At 30.7% G+C, this 19,661-nt stretch overlaps 1 protein-coding gene across 1 annotated transcript in view; it reads left to right on the top strand.

The window, feature by feature from the left end:
- Positions 1–368: 368 nt before the first annotated feature.
- Positions 369–19,661, top strand: part of LOC128222370 (uncharacterized protein PF3D7_1120000-like) — a 75,706-nt gene continuing 56,413 nt past the window's right edge. Inside the window, exon 1 of the mRNA XM_052931345.1 lies at positions 369–647. Coding sequence (XP_052787305.1) covers positions 589–647 — 59 coding nt within the window. The 5' untranslated portion in view covers positions 369–588. The remainder of the gene's footprint in view (positions 648–19,661) is intronic.

Raw genomic sequence — 19,661 nt, 5'->3', positions numbered from 1 at the left:
ACGAAAACATAAACTTAGGTTTAGCAAGTTCTTTATATATCGGGTAAGGGAGGCATAATTTATATCATCAATTGAAAAGTTTGAAATCACCTTAAGTGCAAAAACATTACAGATTTTGAGACTGACTAATTAAACTTCATTGTTATCGATGGCAAATAAATAATAATTAGGATGGCGTGTTTCAAAATTTGATATGCAAAGCTTTGTTCTCAATATAATTATAAAACAATTCAAACCTTACGAAATGATCGCTACTTTAGATACCCATTGTTAATCAAAAGGCAGTTTTGAATTACCTGTTCTTATTAGTAGTGGCGTGACTTTACCTTCATATTCCAACAGATAGGCTAGTTGTCAATTACTGGAGATTTATATATCTTATTAAGTAAAATCATTTAAATCATTTTGTATTTCTGCTTAGCTTAATTTAGCATAAATATGTTTTGTTTCTGTACATGATTTAATTAAAAATGATCAAACTTTTTCATGCTGACCGTGTTAACTTGGACGAAATTATATAAGCTGACGCCCTCGGCCAAAACGCGATGAAATGGAATTAAAGTGTCGTGAGGACAAATTATTCGGCTCATGTGCAATGTATCTCCTAGACTTGTTCTGCTTATAATTCATTTAACTCGGATAAACGAGTAAGTATAATAGCTATACTTATATAAAATGAAACTATTTAAAATATAAAATGCAAAATTTTGTTCTCAAATTAGATATAAACAATTTTTAACCTTACATACAATATTATGAATAATGCTAATTGTACTGAACGAATTTAACTATTCTTGGGCCGTTTTATTGACTTAAATTTACAAGCTATTATCAATGGCATACACATGCTGAACTTGAGTTGATAAGTGCCGTATAGACTAGTTCTTAAGCGCATGCACAGTGAACCTTCTAGACTTGTTTGGCTTTAAAAACATGTGACTCGTATAAAAGTATTTGGTATTGCAAAAACGCTCCAAGCTCCAAGCGGGCATGTGCTTATATAATGATGTATGTACAATTAAAGCGACTTGACAGTGATGCTAGCTTATTGAAGAATTTGTAAATACATGTTTGATTAATATATCATTTGATACTTTTATAGTGTTACATCGAAATATATTTCATCGAAAGAGAAAGAACAGTTAAAATTGACGAGAGGTTTTGAGTGTAATATAACTGTTGGTGTTCACGTGCTAAACTTTATTGCGATCTTACAGTGAAACAAGTATGTTTTACATGGCATAAACATGAATGACAACCCTTTATGCTTACTCGAAACCTGAAAGTAAGTTTTTAAATCCTATACTCCTAAAACATGAACAATGTTGGTAGTTCGTGAAAGTAATTTGTTAAACGCTGTGTATAAAAACCTAAATGTGTCACGTTTTAAATATTGGTATTTTGTTATGCGACGAAGTATCCCGGAACAACGACTTGTATTTGTTTTAAACGGCTTGTAGTATATTGTTCAAACAAGCTAATATATTATTCAACTCCGACGTTGTATTTACTTTTAACGACCTATTATCTCTTTTAATCAGACTGGTGTGTCTTTAAATAGCAAAATACTTAATCGATTAATCTTGCTTTTGTAATTAAACTAATCAAACTCAACGATGCAATTAGTTGTAACAGTGTGATACCTAGTCTTTTTAAATAGATACTTAGTTGTTTGAAGAGATACCAAGTATTTTATGTGAACGAACGCATCTTTAAAATGAAACTTCTGTGGATATGTAATAAGTGCAAAATGCGTTATCATTATTCGCTTTATACGCAAATACTGTTTTTAAAAGATTTATGTTGACTGCATTGATTCTTTCTTATACAGATTAAATATTATGAGAACGATAGCTATTGTGAGATAGAAAACATTTTAAGGAAAGTTCTTTGTGTTGACCCTGATAAAACATAAAAAGGGGTAATAACGACACTCTTGCCTGCTCATATCTGCTCATATCTGAAAACGCTAATTTAAACATATTCGGTGGTTTCCGGAATTTTGGATTTCAGCGAATATTACTATTGTTTTACTTTTCACAAAAACGCCGAACTTTTAGGACGTTTCTTGATATATTTATTTTCAATAGGTGCTTTAATAACTTGGTAAAAGTCCCAAACATGTGATCTTAAATGTTTTCAGAGGTATGGAGATAAATATACTTATGCTCATTAAAAATCTACAATCCATACTATAATTCATATGTAAAACCTTAATAATGTTTTTTTTTTGTTCAAATTAGTGCATAAATTTACCCAATATGCATAGCCTTTACAAGAATTACAAGTTTGTTGACACACGTCGTGAGTCTATATTATTTTAAACACATCGTACTACTATTTTAACTAATTAGCCATAAATAGCACAAAACAGAACGATGGATGACGCACACAAACATGTTTTAAGTCACAATAATGATACACAATGTACAGCTTTTTGCATGCATGTCCTTAATTTAGTGAACAGTTTTGTTACCAAACACGAAAACAAACATCTTAATACAAATATTGGGGACACAAAGGACACTAATGGGCGCCCGTGAATGGAATGAAACGGTGCTACGAAAGTTTGTGATTGTTGTATATTAGATCTGCCAATGCCCATAATTACATTCTGTATATGGAAGTCAAAAAGGGTAATATCACTTGCTAGCATATTACTCTTATCTTAAAAATCACATGAAAAAATAACCAAATGCGTGAATGCGGAACAACAAATATATGACATTTACTAAATTACTAAATATTGACGGATCTAAAAAGTTTCATAAGTCGGTCAGTATAGCACCCACAGTTCAACTACCCAGTCTGTAAGCTTGCACATGTCTTCTAAAACCAATTCTTTATTTCTTAATTATATAGTATTCTGACGCTCTGATACAGAACGTGTCAGACATTCCATTATTACTAGGTATTTATAAACTACAAATATTGGCAAAGATTTAAGATGCAAAAATGTTTTGAGGTAAACACTTGTCTATATTGTCGTTTAAGTAAGTACGATCTTAATAAGGACTTAATTTACTATGTAAATAGCAATATAATTTAATGGTCTTTATTCTATCTTGTAAACTACCTTCAGACTTGGCCATCAACTGTTTAAATATATCGATTCATCTGATTAAAATATAGTCAGCTTCCTGTTCAATTACTTAAATAAATGTATAGGGAAGATTGAACCTATTGCCATTCCATTTGCCTAACTGTTATATTGACCTCTCACATATTTGTATTGTTCATTTGGAATATTTAACAACTCGCTTTGCATTTATTGGTTAGTTTGTTTGAGTACTTTTACCATAGTTTTGGCAACTTTTCTGTCGATATATGCAGATTCTGGGATAGTTGTTGTCTGCGGCAATATTTCTTGTGTCGAAAAAAAACATTTTCAAAACATTAACATGGAGTTGAAAATTAAAAATCCATAATACCAGCTACAGACATTCCTTGTATCTGATTAGTATACCATTTATTTCTCTGGTTAAGTTTTTACACACATTGTAACAATGTAAGATGACAGAATTATTTGTGAAGATATTCAATGTAGATCAAAATCAGTCGTTAAATATCATCCCTTTGTTGATATTCTTGCGTGTCAGGAGTCGAGTTTTTCTTGTAGAATTAATTAAAGGTATCGATAAGTTATAACTTAACTGAATTAACTTAACCCTTGACATTATATCGCATACTCAGTATCGCTACAATTGTGTCAATCAATGGTTTGCCATTGATGACAGCGATAATATATTTAAATCAAATTCGGGTTTGTCTTATAGGTAGTTTTAAACCAATATATGATTAATACATTTTGATTGCCGAAGTATGACATAAAACCTGTTGGCTTGAGCAAACACATATAAAAATGTACACCTCCCGTCAATTGATTTAAAAGTCAAACATAAACAAAGACTCGTGAATAAACGAAAATATTGTTTAGACTTATTATAAGTGGTATTGATCACTTGTTTTATTATGGAAATAAAGCAAAGTTAGCGACCATCAATATGTTCATGCCAAAATGTTTTAAAACATGTAACACTATATTAATAAATTATACAAATGTATATACGTTTTTCATCTAATGTAGGCACACGATGATGCATTAGTATGTATTTCTTAATGGTCGACTATAAATAAAATATATATCAAAACCGAACCCCAACGCTCTGGTTTTATTATTTTGACTACCTGATCATTTTGGAAAAGTATCCTGCTTATAATCCGAGGACACATATCTTAGATGTTAAGTTTTAACACCAGATAATGGTTTGTTCGAATTATACCGGTTGGGCTCGAGTAACTCCGCCTTAGACCTATTAGTTTTAAACTGGACTTCTAAGTTGAATTATATATAACCACTAGGGTTTCTTGTTAACCCTGGGTTTGCGGACACCTTTCGTATTTACATGATTAAATGTTATTGTCCCTTACGCTGAAGTGTGTTTTTGAGATAGTTAACATTGCAATGTACATGACTATATCTTAAGCGATTTTTTGTCAACCGTTTTCAAAGCTTTTGTTATGGTCATACGTTGAATTACTTTAACATGAAGAAAAAAAATAAATATTTCATTATCATTTTAGTCTCAAAAGGTTTTATTGCCTTCCAAACACACGAGAGAAAAAAACGTTCATACATTAATATTAACCAGATCTAAACATGGAAGTAAACATTTTTAACATTCATTAGCTTCAATAATTTTGATGATATCTTACCCTATGTGCTTTCTTTTACAGTACTTTGACAAACAACAGATAAAAACAACAATTTAGAATGTATCCTAGCATTTAAAACTGACAGTAAGTTGAAGATCGTGGTGAATTATAGGATACTGGGATTGTTTCTGTAGTACTTATTAATAAGTGTACTTATTTTCAATGGATACATTTCATGATGTTAATTGTGGCAATTATGTATCTTGTATTAAGAGCCTGTTCTTCGTAATGTGTATACTTGTCTGTTTCTTGTTTGTTTTCTGTGCCTTTGAGTCTTGTTCATGTTTACTGTTACATTTGTCTCCTAAGTTTCATTTTATTATAAATATTATAAATATAAATCTGCGCATGGTATGCAATTGTATAATTATATTTCCATTCAAATGGTAAACCTATACTTATTTTACACCACTTAGAATTAAACCATATTATAAATGCTTGTAAATATCTGTCATCATTTTTCGCATTTAAAGCTGATCTATTGAAACGGGTAAGTCTGATTATATCGTTTGGTTATTATATAAAAGTAGAATATTGACTTTGTACTTGGTTTCAGTATAATTGCGTCCTACTTGTAACAATGAAATCACAGGAGTTATATTTCATAACTGTCGTTTAAACTTAAATTGTAATGAATACATCTTTTAGGCTTTAAATAATTGACTTTGGAAAGGAATGAATATTTAAACTTAGTCCCTTCCATACAAGAGATTGTTTCCATAGTAACATACCATACTGATTACAACCATTAAGGTTCATCTCGTCTATTGAAAAACATAACTCTTGGCATTTAGTTTGTAGACAATATAAGTGATTGTGAAATCATAGCTCTTATCATTATTACGTTCCAATTGGATAAGAGTAAATATTACCAACGGCACATGTCTTTTCAATAATCGACAGTTCAGTTATACATAAAGAACTGTTATTTGTTTCAAAAAGGGTAGATAATATTTCGCGATGAAGTATAATCTATACCACACTGAAACTATTTATTCTTTTAGTTTTTGTCGGCTAAAATAAACTCGTTTAATATTAGGTCTAATATAGTAGTTTCTGCATCACGCCATATTCGTAGCGGGGTATCCGTAAACGACAGCATAAGTATATTGAATGAAGATAAAAGTTCTAAACAATGTCGTGATAATTTGCTCTAGTAAATGACAGCATTAGTATATTGAATGAAGATAAAAGTTCTAAACAATGTCGTGATAATTTGCTCTAGCAAATGACAGCATTAGTATATTGAATGAAGATAAAAGTTCTACACAATGTCGTGATAATTTGCTCTAGTAAATGACAGCATTAGTATATTGAATGAAGATAAAAGTTCTACACAATGTCGTGATAATTTGCTCTAGTAAATGACAGCATTAGTATATTGAATGAAGATAAAAGTTCTACACAATGTCGTGATAATTTGCTCTAGTAAATGACAGCATTAGTATATTGAATGAAGATCAAAGTTCTACACAATGTCGTGATAATTTGCTCTAGTAAATGACAGCATTAGTATATTGAATGAAGATAAAAGTTCTACACAATGTCGTGATAATTTGCTCTAGTAAATGACAGCATTAGTATATTGAATGAAGATAAAAGTTCTACACAATGTCGTGATAATTTGATCTAGTAAATGACAGCATTAGTATATTGAATGAAGATCAAAGTTCTACACAATGTCGTGATAATTTGCTCTAGCAAATGACAGCATTAGTATATTGAATGAAGATCAAAGTTCTACACAATGTCGTGATAATTTGCTCTAGTAAATGACAGCATTAGTATATTGAATGAAGATAAAAGTTCTACACAATGTCGTGATAATTTGCTCTAGTAAATGACAGCATTAGTATATTGAATGAAGATAAAAGTTCTACACAATGTCGTGATAATTTGCTCTAGTAAATGACAGCATTAGTATATTGAATGAAGATCAAAGTTCTACACAATGTCGTGATAATTTGCTCTAGCAAATGACAGCATTAGTATATTGAATGAAGATCAAAGTTCTACACAATGTCGTGATAATTTGCTCTAGTAAATGACAGCATTAGTATATTGAATGAAGATCAAAGTTCTACACAATGTCGTGATAATTTGCTCTAGCAAATGACAGCATTAGTATATTGAATGAAGATCAAAGTTCTACACAATGTCGTGATAATTTGCTCTAGTAAATGACAGCATTAGTATATTGAATGAAGATCAAAGTTCTACACAATGTCGTGATAATTTGCTCTAGTAAATGACAGCATTAGTATATTGAATGAAGATCAAAGTTCTACACAATGTCGTGATAATTTGCTCTAGTAAATGACAGCATTAGTATATTGAATGAAGATCAAAGTTCTACACAATGTCGTGATAATTTGCTCTAGTAAATGACAGCATTAGTATATTGAATGAAGATAAAAGTTCTAAACAATGTCGTGATAATTTGCTCTAGTAAATGACAGCATTAGTATATTGAATGAAGATAAAAGTTCTACACAATGTCGTGATAATTTGCTCTAGTAAATGACAGCATTAGTATATTGAATGAAGATAAAAGTTCTACACAATGTCGTGATAATTTGCTCTAGCAAATGACAGCATTAGTATATTGAATGAAGATAAAAGTTCTACACAATGTCGTGATAATTTGCTCTAGTAAATGACAGCATTAGTATATTGAATGAAGATAAAAGTTCTAAACAATGTCGTGATAATTTGCTCTAGTAAATGACAGCATTAGTATATTGAATGAAGATCAAAGTTCTACACAATGTCGTGATAATTTGCTCTAGTAAATGACAGCATTAGTATATTGAATGAAGATAAAAGTTCTAAACAATGTCGTGATAATTTGCTCTAGTAAATGACAGCATTAGTATATTGAATGAAGATAAAAGTTCTACACAATGTCGTGATAATTTGCTCTAGCAAATGACAGCATTAGTATATTGAATGAAGATCAAAGTTCTACACAATGTCGTGATAATTTGCTCTAGAAAATGACAGCATTAGTATATTGAATGAAGATCAAAGTTCTACACAATGTCGTGATAATTTGCTCTAGCAAATGACAGCATTAGTATATTGAATGAAGATCAAAGTTCTTTGTGATGGTTGGGAAATGGTGTTCATTAATTATTTAAGTCTAATGCTATTTAACATAGAACCAATTTATCATGACCTTCTGATTTGTATTCAATAAAGATTGTTCAGATGTTGGTTTAATATATAATGGTAAAAAACAATAACAACAACTAGTTCAGGGTAATCAATTTTTATCAGTATAACTTTCAAAGTACAAAATATAATTTGTTACCACTTTTATCTTAGTCTTAAATGAGTTAAAACTAAGCTAAACATGTTCATGCTATGTTTGTATAATGGATAATTGCGTCCGCATGCGAATCCTTCTGTCGTTTGAAAATATGTAGTATATACTTATTATGTGAGGAAATGCTTTAAGGAAATTTAATAGATACAAAACAATACAAAACCTTTCTAAACGATATATTGAAAGGAGCTAGTAAACCTTAATCGATTGTTATCTTCCACTTCGTTTTTTTTTTTGTAACTCGGGGTTTGATCTGTTGTTCCATGTTTCTTGTTTGTGATTTTTTTTCTATGTCTTTTGCGTTCACCCAGTACCATTAAACGGGGTTAATGTTTAAACTTTTGGCTACTGAGCTTTTACCGGTAGTTTTTCACATAAGTATTGATACATCATTTGTTATCGCGATACCTAATCGTGTGTTCGTTCTATAAAGCCGTTTTAAGGAGATACGATATCTTAGTAGCAAGATACTTTAAACTAGATACGAAGATGTAACAGCGGGAAACTATGTCGTAAAAGAGAGTGTGAAATTGTTTAAAGGAAAAACTTTATCCCTTAAACATAACATTACAAAGTATAACATAAAAAATATAATAGTAAGATATCTTTTCGTTATTACAATATGCTAGACGTTATAACAATATACTAGGTAGTTGTAACCATACGCCTAGTTGTTATAACAAGATACAATTTTATAATGGAAGTATTATATACCCTAAACCTTGTTTGCCATTTATTGTGTAAGACTTTAAAATACCGCTTTACATTGTTAGATGATACTGTTATAAAAGGTGAGCATATTTTTTTTTAATGCAGATCAAAGTAGTCGCTTTTATCATCTTTTGGTTGACATTTTTTTGTAAATGTTCAACTTTAAAGCTTTATATTTATATCGCCTAATCAATTATACTAAAATTGCGACAATCAATGGTATGACATTCATGCATAATTTCAAAACAAAGGTCATGATATTTGGGGCGAACAGAAGATCGTGTAGGCATTATAGATTTACACTGAACAACGAAGAACTAGAAATCGTTGATAACTATAAGTATTAAGGAATGATATTTAGCCCAACTGGGAAAATTAATAAAGCCAAAGAACATTTAGCACAAGCAAAAAAATACTCTTCATTTCCTATAAAGAAGAATAAATAAACTTGACTTACTAATTGATCTCCAACTTAAACTATTTGATCATACTATTGTTCCTATATTAACTTACTCTTGTGAAATCCTAGGATTTGAGAATGCCAAAATTTATGAAAAAAATACATCTAGATTTTTTAAGGAAAATAACAAATTCAAGGAAAAGTACACCTGCATATATGTTATATGGCGATTAAAATTAGAATTCAAAAAAGAATGATTGCCTATTGGAGCAAACTTGTATTAGTTAATGACTTATATGCATCAATTGTTTAACGCTCGATGCGACCTGTATGTAACCTATATTTTAAATGGCTTAATTATATAAAGTATATGTTTTACTCCACTGGTAATTTAAACTTGTTCGAATATCAAATAAACGTAAATGTTAAGTTCATAAGTTACGAAAATATTAAAAGACCAGTACTTACAAATCTGGCACGAAAAAAGGAGATGGTATAATAAAGGAATATTCTATAATAGCTTTAAGCAAACGATTACACTAGAGAAATAATTAACTATCATTCCACTTAATCATGCTTTAAATTTATCCAAACTTAGATCATGTAACTTTAAATTTACAGTTGAAACTTTAGCATGGCAAGGAATAGAATACGCGCACAGGCGGTGTCCGCTCTGCCAGTCAGACATTGGCGACAGCTACCATTACATATTAACGTGCAAAAATTTCCAGGATCAAAGAAAAATCTTCATTTCACAATATTATTGGCAGCATCCAAATATGATAAAGTATAGGGAGCTCCTAAATGCAAGTAATAAAAAAACCCTCGTTAATCTGTCAAAGTTTGTCAGATATTTGATGAATCACGTGAAATTTTAACAATTATGAATTACTCTACTTCTTCTTACCTCCAGGCCTATATTCCAAATCACGCAGCGATCATTATCTCAACAAAGTCCATTATTCATAACTAGTTAAATATAAATAATCTCATATTCAATTTGTAGCAAGTCCAAGACCGCTTATACCATTCATTAATTTCTGCACGTGCTTTTTGTACCGTTAGTCAATGAAATTTCCATATAAAAAATATCCCGAGGCAAGTTTAAGGGACTTGTTTTTACTACAGATAAGTTAGCAGATCAACGAGTAGTATACATGCACACTTCTTAGGCTGTAAAACTTTGTATTACATTGATTTCCTTTATCATGCTTGTTAGCGATTTGTCACTGTACCCGGTGGTAAAATTGCCTCAATTGTTATTTTCCGTCATGTTGTTAACTCAATTGCCTGTTAATGTTATTACTTGTCTGTTGTAACGATATGTTACCGTGACAAAATAAAAAGTGAAAAATGAATGAATGAAGGACACTTAGTGTTTATTTGAATGAAAGGAGATTAAAACACGGCATTTCTACCTTTTGAGACTATAGTAGTCCACAGTAAATCTTTAAGCATTCACCAATCATTTAATATTTTTGTGCTTTCTGCTATTAAATACTTCGTTGTTTTTTTTGTAACTCGGGGTTTGATCTGTTGTTCCATGTTTCTTGTTTGTGATTTTTTTACTATGTCTTTTGCGTTTACCCAGTACCATTAAACGGGGTTAATGTTTAAACTTTTGGCTACTGAGCTTTTACCGGTAGTTTTTCACATAAGTATTGATACATCATTTGTTATCGCGATACCTAATCGTGTGTTCGTTCTATAAAGCCGTTTTAAGGAGATACGATATCTTAGTAGCAAGATACTTTAAACTAGATACGAAGATGTAACAGCGGGAAACTATGTCGTAAAAGAGAGTGTGAAATTGTTTAAAGGAAAAACTTTATCCCTTAAACATAACATTACAAAGTATAACATAAAAATTATAATAGTAAGATATCTTTTCGTTATTACAATATGCTAGACGTTATAACAATATACTAGGTAGTTGTAACCATACGCCTAGTTGTTATAACAAGATACAATTTTATAATGGAAGTATTATACACCCTTAACCTTGTTTGCCATTTATTGTGTACGACTTTAAAATACCGCTTTACATTGTTAGATGATACTGTTATAAAAGGTGAGCATATTTTTTTTTTTAATGCAGATCAAAGTAGTCGCTTTTATTATCTTTTGGTTGACATTTTTTGTAAATGTTCAACTTTAAAGCTTTATATTTATATCGCCTAATCAATTATACTAAAATTGCGACAATCAATGGTATGACATTCATGCATAATTTCAAAACAAAGGTCATGATATTTGGGGCGAACAGAAGATCGTGTAGGCATTATAGATTTACACTGTACAACGAAGAACTAGAAATCGTTGATAACTATAAGTATTAAGGAATGATATTTAGCCCAACTGGGAAAATTAATAAAGCCAAAGAACATTTAGCACAAGCAAAAAAATACTCTTCATTTCCTATAAAGAAGAATAAATAAACTTGACTTACTAATTGATCTCCAACTTAAACTATTTGATCATACTATTGTTCCTATATTAACTTACTCTTGTGAAATCCTAGGATTTGAGAATGCCAAAATTTATGAAAAAAATACATCTAGATTTTTTAAGGAAAATAACAAATTCAAGGAAAAGTACACCTGCATATATGTTATATGGCGATTAAAATTAGAATTCAAAAAAGAATGATTGCCTATTGGAGCAAACTTGTATTAGTTAATGACTTATATGCATCAATTGTTTACCGCTCGATGCGACCTGTATGTAACCTATATTTTAAATGGCTTAATTATATAAAGTATATGTTTTACTCCACTGGTAATTTAAACTTGTTCGAATATCAAATAAACGTAAATGTTAAGTTCATAAGTTACGAAAATATTAAAAGACCAGTACTTACAAATCTGGCACGAAAAAAGGAGATGGTATAATAAAGGAATATTCTATAATAGCTTTAAGCAAACGATTACACTAGAGAAATAATTAACTATCATTCCACTTAATCATGCTTTAAATTTATCCAAACTTAGATCATGTAACTTTAAATTTACAGTTGAAACTTTAGCATGGCAAGGAATAGAATACGCGCACAGGCGGTGTCCGCTCTGCCAGTCAGACATTGGCGACAGCTACCATTACATATTAACGTGCAAAAATTTCCAGGATCAAAGAAAAATCTTCATTTCACAATATTATTGGCAGCATCCAAATATGATAAAGTATAGGGAGCTCCTAAATGCAAGTAATAAAAAAACCCTCGTTAATCTGTCAAAGTTTGTCAGATATTTGATGAATCACGTGAAATTTTAACAATTATGAATTACTCTACTTCTTCTTACCTCCAGGCCTATATTCCAAATCACGCAGCGATCATTATCTCAACAAAGTCCATTATTCATAACTAGTTAAATATAAATAATCTCATATTCAATTTGTAGCAAGTCCAAGACCGCTTATACCATTCATTAATTTCTGCACGTGCTTTTTGTACCGTTAGTCAATGAAATTTCCATTTAAAAATATCCCGAGGCAAGTTTAAGGGACTTGTTTTTTACTACAGATAAGTTAGCAGATCAACGAGTAGTATACATGCACACTTCTTAGGCTGTAAAACTTTGTATTACATTGATTTCCTTTATCATGCTTGTTAGCGATTTGTCACTGTACCCGGTGGTAAAATTGCCTCAATTGTTATTTTCCGTCATGTTGTTAACTCAATTGCCTGTTAATGTTATTACTTGTCTGTTGTAACGATATGTTACCGTGACAAAATAAAAAGTGAAAAATGAATGAATGAAGGACACTTAGTGTTTATTTGAATGAAAGGAGATTAAAACACGGCATTTCTACCTTTTGAGACTATAGTAGTCCACAGTAAATCTTTAAGCATTCACCAATCATTTAATATTTTTGTGCTTTCTGCTATTAAATACTTCGTTGTTTTTTTGTAACTCGGGGTTTGATCTGTTGTTCCATGTTTCTTGTTTGTGATTTTTTTTTCTATGTCTTTTGCGTTTACCCAGTACCATTAAACGGGGTTAATGTTTAAACTTTTGGCTACTGAGCTTTTACCGGTAGTTTTTCACATAAGTATTGATACATCATTTGTTATCGCGATACCTAATCGTGTGTTCGTTCTATAAAGCCGTTTTAAGGAGATACGATATCTTAGTAGCAAGATACTTTAAACTAGATACGAAGATGTAACAGCGGGAAACTATGTCGTAAAAGAGAGTGTGAAATTGTTTAAAGGAAAAACTTTATCCCTTAAACATAACATTACAAAGTATAACATAAAAAATTATAATAGTAAGATATCTTTTCGTTATTACAATATGCTAGACGTTATAACAATATACTAGGTAGTTGTAACCATACGCCTAGTTGTTATAACAAGATACAATTTTATAATGGAAGTATTATACACCCTTAACCTTGTTTGCCATTTATTGTGTACGACTTTAAAATACCGCTTTACATTGTTAGATGATACTGTTATAAAAGGTGAGCATATTTTTTTTTTTAATGCAGATCAAAGTAGTCGCTTTTATTATCTTTTGGTTGACATTTTTTTGTAAATGTTCAACTTTAAAGCTTTATATTTATATCGCCTAATCAATTATACTAAAATTGCGACAATCAATGGTATGACATTCATGCATAATTTCAAAACAAAGGTCATGATATTTGGGGCGAACAGAAGATCGTGTAGGCATTATAGATTTACACTGTACAACGAAGAACTAGAAATCGTTGATAACTATAAGTATTAAGGAATGATATTTAGCCCAACTGGGAAAATTAATAAAGCCAAAGAACATTTAGCACAAGCAAAAAAATACTCTTCATTTCCTATAAAGAAGAATAAATAAACTTGACTTACTAATTGATCTCCAACTTAAACTATTTGATCATACTATTGTTCCTATATTAACTTACTCTTGTGAAATCCTAGGATTTGAGAATGCCAAAATTTATGAAAAAAATACATCTAGATTTTTTAAGGAAAATAACAAATTCAAGGAAAAGTACACCTGCATATATGTTATATGGCGATTAAAATTAGAATTCAAAAAAGAATGATTGCCTATTGGAGCAAACTTGTATTAGTTAATGACTTATATGCATCAATTGTTTACCGCTCGATGCGACCTGTATGTAACCTATATTTTAAATGGCTTAATTATATAAAGTATATGTTTTACTCCACTGGTAATTTAAACTTGTTCGAATATCAAATAAACGTAAATGTTAAGTTCATAAGTTACGAAAATATTAAAAGACCAGTACTTACAAATCTGGCACGAAAAAAGGAGATGGTATAATAAAGGAATATTCTATAATAGCTTTAAGCAAACGATTACACTAGAGAAATAATTAACTATCATTCCACTTAATCATGCTTTAAATTTATCCAAACTTAGATCATGTAACTTTAAATTTACAGTTGAAACTTTAGCATGGCAAGGAATAGAATACGCGCACAGGCGGTGTCCGCTCTGCCAGTCAGACATTGGCGACAGCTACCATTACATATTAACGTGCAAAAATTTCCAGGATCAAAGAAAAATCTTCATTTCACAATATTATTGGCAGCATCCAAATATGATAAAGTATAGGGAGCTCCTAAATGCAAGTAATAAAAAAACCCTCGTTAATCTGTCAAAGTTTGTCAGATATTTGATGAATCACGTGAAATTTTAACAATTATGAATTACTCTACTTCTTCTTACCTCCAGGCCTATATTCCAAATCACGCAGCGATCATTATCTCAACAAAGTCCATTATTCATAACTAGTTAAATATAAATAATCTCATATTCAATTTGTAGCAAGTCCAAGACCGCTTATACCATTCATTAATTTCTGCACGTGCTTTTTGTACCGTTAGTCAATGAAATTTCCATTTAAAAAATATCCCGAGGCAAGTTTAAGGGACTTGTTTTTACTACAGATAAGTTAGCAGATCAACGAGTAGTATACATGCACACTTCTTAGGCTGTAAAACTTTGTATTACATTGATTTCCTTTATCATGCTTGTTAGCGATTTGTCACTGTACCCGGTGGTAAAATTGCCTCAATTGTTATTTTCCGTCATGTTGTTAACTCAATTGCCTGTTAATGTTATTACTTGTCTGTTGTAACGATATGTTACCGTGACAAAATAAAAAGTGAAAAATGAATGAATGAAGGACACTTAGTGTTTATTTGAATGAAAGGAGATTAAAACACGGCATTTCTACCTTTTGAGACTATAGTAGTCCACAGTAAATCTTTAATCATTCACCAATCATTTAATATTTTTGTGCTTTCTGCTATTAAATACTTCGTTGTTTTTTTGTAACTCGGGGTTTGATCTGTTGTTCCATGTTTCTTGTTTGTGATTTTTTTTCTATGTCTTTTGCGTTTACCCAGTACCATTAAACGGGGTTAATGTTTAAACTTTTGGCTACTGAGCTTTTACCGGTAGTTTTTCACATAAGTATTGATACATCATTTGTTATCGCGATACCTAATCGTGTGTTCGTTCTATAAAGCCGTTTTAAGGAGATACGATATCTTAGTAGCAAGATACTTTAAACTAGATACGAAGATGTAACAGCGGGAAACTATGTCGTAAAAGAGAGTGTGAAATTGTTTAAAGGAAAAACTTTATCCCTTAAACATAACATTACAAAGTATAACATAAAAATTATAATAGTAAGATATCTTTTCGTTATTACAATATGCTAGACGTTATAACAATATACTAGGTAGTTGTAACCATACGCCTAGTTGTTATAACAAGATACAATTTTATAATGGAAGTATTATACACCCTTAACCTTGTTTGCCATTTATTGTGTACGACTTTAAAATACCGCTTTACATTGTTAGATGATACTGTTATAAAAGGTGAGCATATTTTTTTTTTAATGCAGATCAAAGTAGTCGCTTTTATTATCTTTTGGTTGACATTTTTTGTAAATGTTCAACTTTAAAGCTTTATATTTATATCGCCTAATCAATTATACTAAAATTGCGACAATCAATGGTATGACATTCATGCATAATTTCAAAACAAAGGTCATGATATTTGGGGCGAACAGAAGATCGTGTAGGCATTATAGATTTACACTGAACAACGAAGAACTAGAAATCGTTGATAACTATAAGTATTAAGGAATGATATTTAGCCCAACTGGGAAAATTAATAAAGCCAAAGAACATTTAGCACAAGCAAAAAAATACTCTTCATTTCCTATAAAGAAGAATAAATAAACTTGACTTACTAATTGATCTCCAACTTAAACTATTTGATCATACTATTGTTCCTATATTAACTTACTCTTGTGAAATCCTAGGATTTGAGAATGCCAAAATTTATGAAAAAAATACATCTAGATTTTTTAAGGAAAATAACAAATTCAAGGAAAAGTACACCTGCATATATGTTATATGGCGATTAAAATTAGAATACAAAAAAGAATGATTGCCTATTGGAGCAAACTTGTATTAGTTAATGACTTATATGCATCAATTGTTTACCGCTCGATGCGACCTGTATGTAACCTATATTTTAAATGGCTTAATTATATAAAGTATATGTTTTACTCCACTGGTAATTTAAACTTGTTCGAATATCAAATAAACGTAAATGTTAAGTTCATAAGTTACGAAAATATTAAAAGACCAGTACTTACAAATCTGGCACGAAAAAAGGAGATGGTATAATAAAGGAATATTCTATAATAGCTTTAAGCAAACGATTACACTAGAGAAATAATTAACTATCATTCCACTTAATCATGCTTTAAATTTATCCAAACTTAGATCATGTAACTTTAAATTTACAGTTGAAACTTTAGCATGGCAAGGAATAGAATACGCGCACAGGCGGTGTCCGCTCTGCCAGTCAGACATTGGCGACAGCTACCATTACATATTAACGTGCAAAAATTTCCAGGATCAAAGAAAAATCTTCATTTCACAATATTATTGGCAGCATCCAAATATGATAAAGTATAGGGAGCTCCTAAATGCAAGTAATAAAAAAACCCTCGTTAATCTGTCAAAGTTTGTCAGATATTTGATGAATCACGTGAAATTTTAACAATTATGAATTACTCTACTTCTTCTTACCTCCAGGCCTATATTCCAAATCACGCAGCGATCATTATCTCAACAAAGTCCATTATTCATAACTAGTTAAATATAAATAATCTCATATTCAATTTGTAGCAAGTCCAAGACCGCTTATACCATTCATTAATTTCTGCACGTGCTTTTTGTACCGTTAGTCAATGAAATTTCCATTTAAAAAATATCCCGAGGCAAGTTTAAGGGACTTGTTTTTACTACAGATAAGTTAGCAGATCAACGAGTAGTATACATGCACACTTCTTAGGCTGTAAAACTTTGTATTACATTGATTTCCTTTATCATGCTTGTTAGCGATTTGTCACTGTACCCGGTGGTAAAATTGCCTCAATTGTTATTTTCCGTCATGTTGTTAACTCAATTGCCTGTTAATGTTATTACTTGTCTGTTGTAACGATATGTTACCGTGACAAAATAAAAAGTGAAAAATGAATGAATGAAGGACACTTAGTGTTTATTTGAATGAAAGGAGATTAAAACACGGCATTTCTACCTTTTGAGACTATAGTAGTCAACAGTAAATCTTTAAGCATTCACCAATCATTTAATATTTTTGTGCTTTCTGCTATTAAATACTCGGTCACAATTTTATTACCAGAAATTAATATTTTCCATAACTGCATTATTTAGTAAGTAGTTTAACAGTCAAAACTGATGTTTGTTATACAAGTGTATCTATTGATTTTTAATAAGAGTGCCACTTTAAATACAGTACTAAAGCAAGTGTTCATAATCATGAACTTAAATTATGTACATGCTGTTTAAACATTTAATAAATAAAACTAATTAAATCACAAACGCTTTTTCTAATCACATAAGCTTACATAATTGTTCAAGATCTACTTACAATTATACATAGTAACCCTTTTCCACGAATATCTAAATAAACTTGTACCACGCAGTTTGTTGACAGTTTGTTTTTCGAAAGAAACTTATCTTTGACGTGTAGGTATCACTTATAATCCATGTTTTAATGTAACTACTAAAACAGTAAGATGAATCTCTATCACTTGTCAGCGTGTCATCATCACAGTGTTTGTTTATTTTAAATGGTTATTATTCAGATAAACCGCATCGAAATTCCAAAATACTACGGTGATCTATGACTAGCGGGTTTAAAAAATAAGCTACATTCGGCAAGCCGAATACGTCCGATGTTTGTCATGATATGTAATGGCGAGTGGCGATATATGAGAATGTTACCATATGCTACCCAAGTCGTTTTGCATTGCTAAAAACTTAAGCCGAATACTTTTTACATATGTATTTTCATGCAATATAAATGTATATATTTTTATGTTTTTTTCATTATACATGGAAGGAATGAATTGACGAGTCTTAAACGCTATGCAACAAAATTAATTAATTATTAACAGATACATGATGTTACAATATATCAATCTGACCGGAAACGAAAATAAACAGATAAAAATCATCTTGAGATTAGTGTTCGGTCGATTTCAGTTGAAAGGCAGCACATTTGATTTATCAGATACGACTATACGAACAAATGCACATTGTAACCAAAACACAACAAAGCACACACTATATCACACTTATCATTAAAAGAAAACAAATACGTGCGTATCAACTAAACAAACAAGTTCGTTATAACCCATTAAGCTGCATAACCTTACTCCCAACGTAACGTCTTTATTCTGAACTTTAAGTGATAAAAAGAACGTTTTATTATAATACAGATTGACAAATCAATGCTTTCAAATCTTACTATATTAACTCTTATCGGAAGCATTGTTATGCCGTTCTCTCAATGTTCTATAAATTCAGTGTAATGTTTGAGGCGTCTTTTTTATTCGTTGTTACATTGTTAGTGGTGGATAAGTCTGTTTTAGTTATACGTGTATACTGAAAATTTAAAATCTTTGATACTTTTTTAAAGATTTACTCTGGGTTAATGTTATTAATCTTAGAATATAGATTTAATAATAAAACGATTGTTGCACTTTCGTGAGGTCGATATGGTGATTTATCGACAACCTGATAAAGGGATATCGACCGAGGGCGTGATATCCCTTTATCAGGTCGATAAATCAACATTTTGACCTCACTGGAGTGCAATAATTGTATAATACTTAACAATAATAATCAAATAATCTTTATGGCGACAGATATTAGAATCTGTGTTAATACAGCTCCATGTTAGTTATCAGAGTCAGATCAAAGGTTATATTTCAAAGCACGAGAGGGGCCACGGCAACATGGTAATTTCACCATAATTTCACAATACGCAACATTTTGTTTTAGAACAAATGTTTACAAGTTAAAACGTTTGTTTCGATCGGATTTTTGCACCCGCTATTGGTGATTCATGTCCAATCTGTACCAATCTTCGACGAACCAATTATATTGTCTCAATAAAACAACTTCACTATCAAGCCAAACAA

This window comes from Mya arenaria, chromosome 16 (assembly GCF_026914265.1).
Source record: "Mya arenaria isolate MELC-2E11 chromosome 16, ASM2691426v1".
Classification (NCBI taxonomy): domain Eukaryota; kingdom Metazoa; phylum Mollusca; class Bivalvia; order Myida; family Myidae; genus Mya; species Mya arenaria.
Note: the sequence above shows the minus strand (reverse complement) of the source record. Positions and strands in the feature narration are given on the sequence as shown.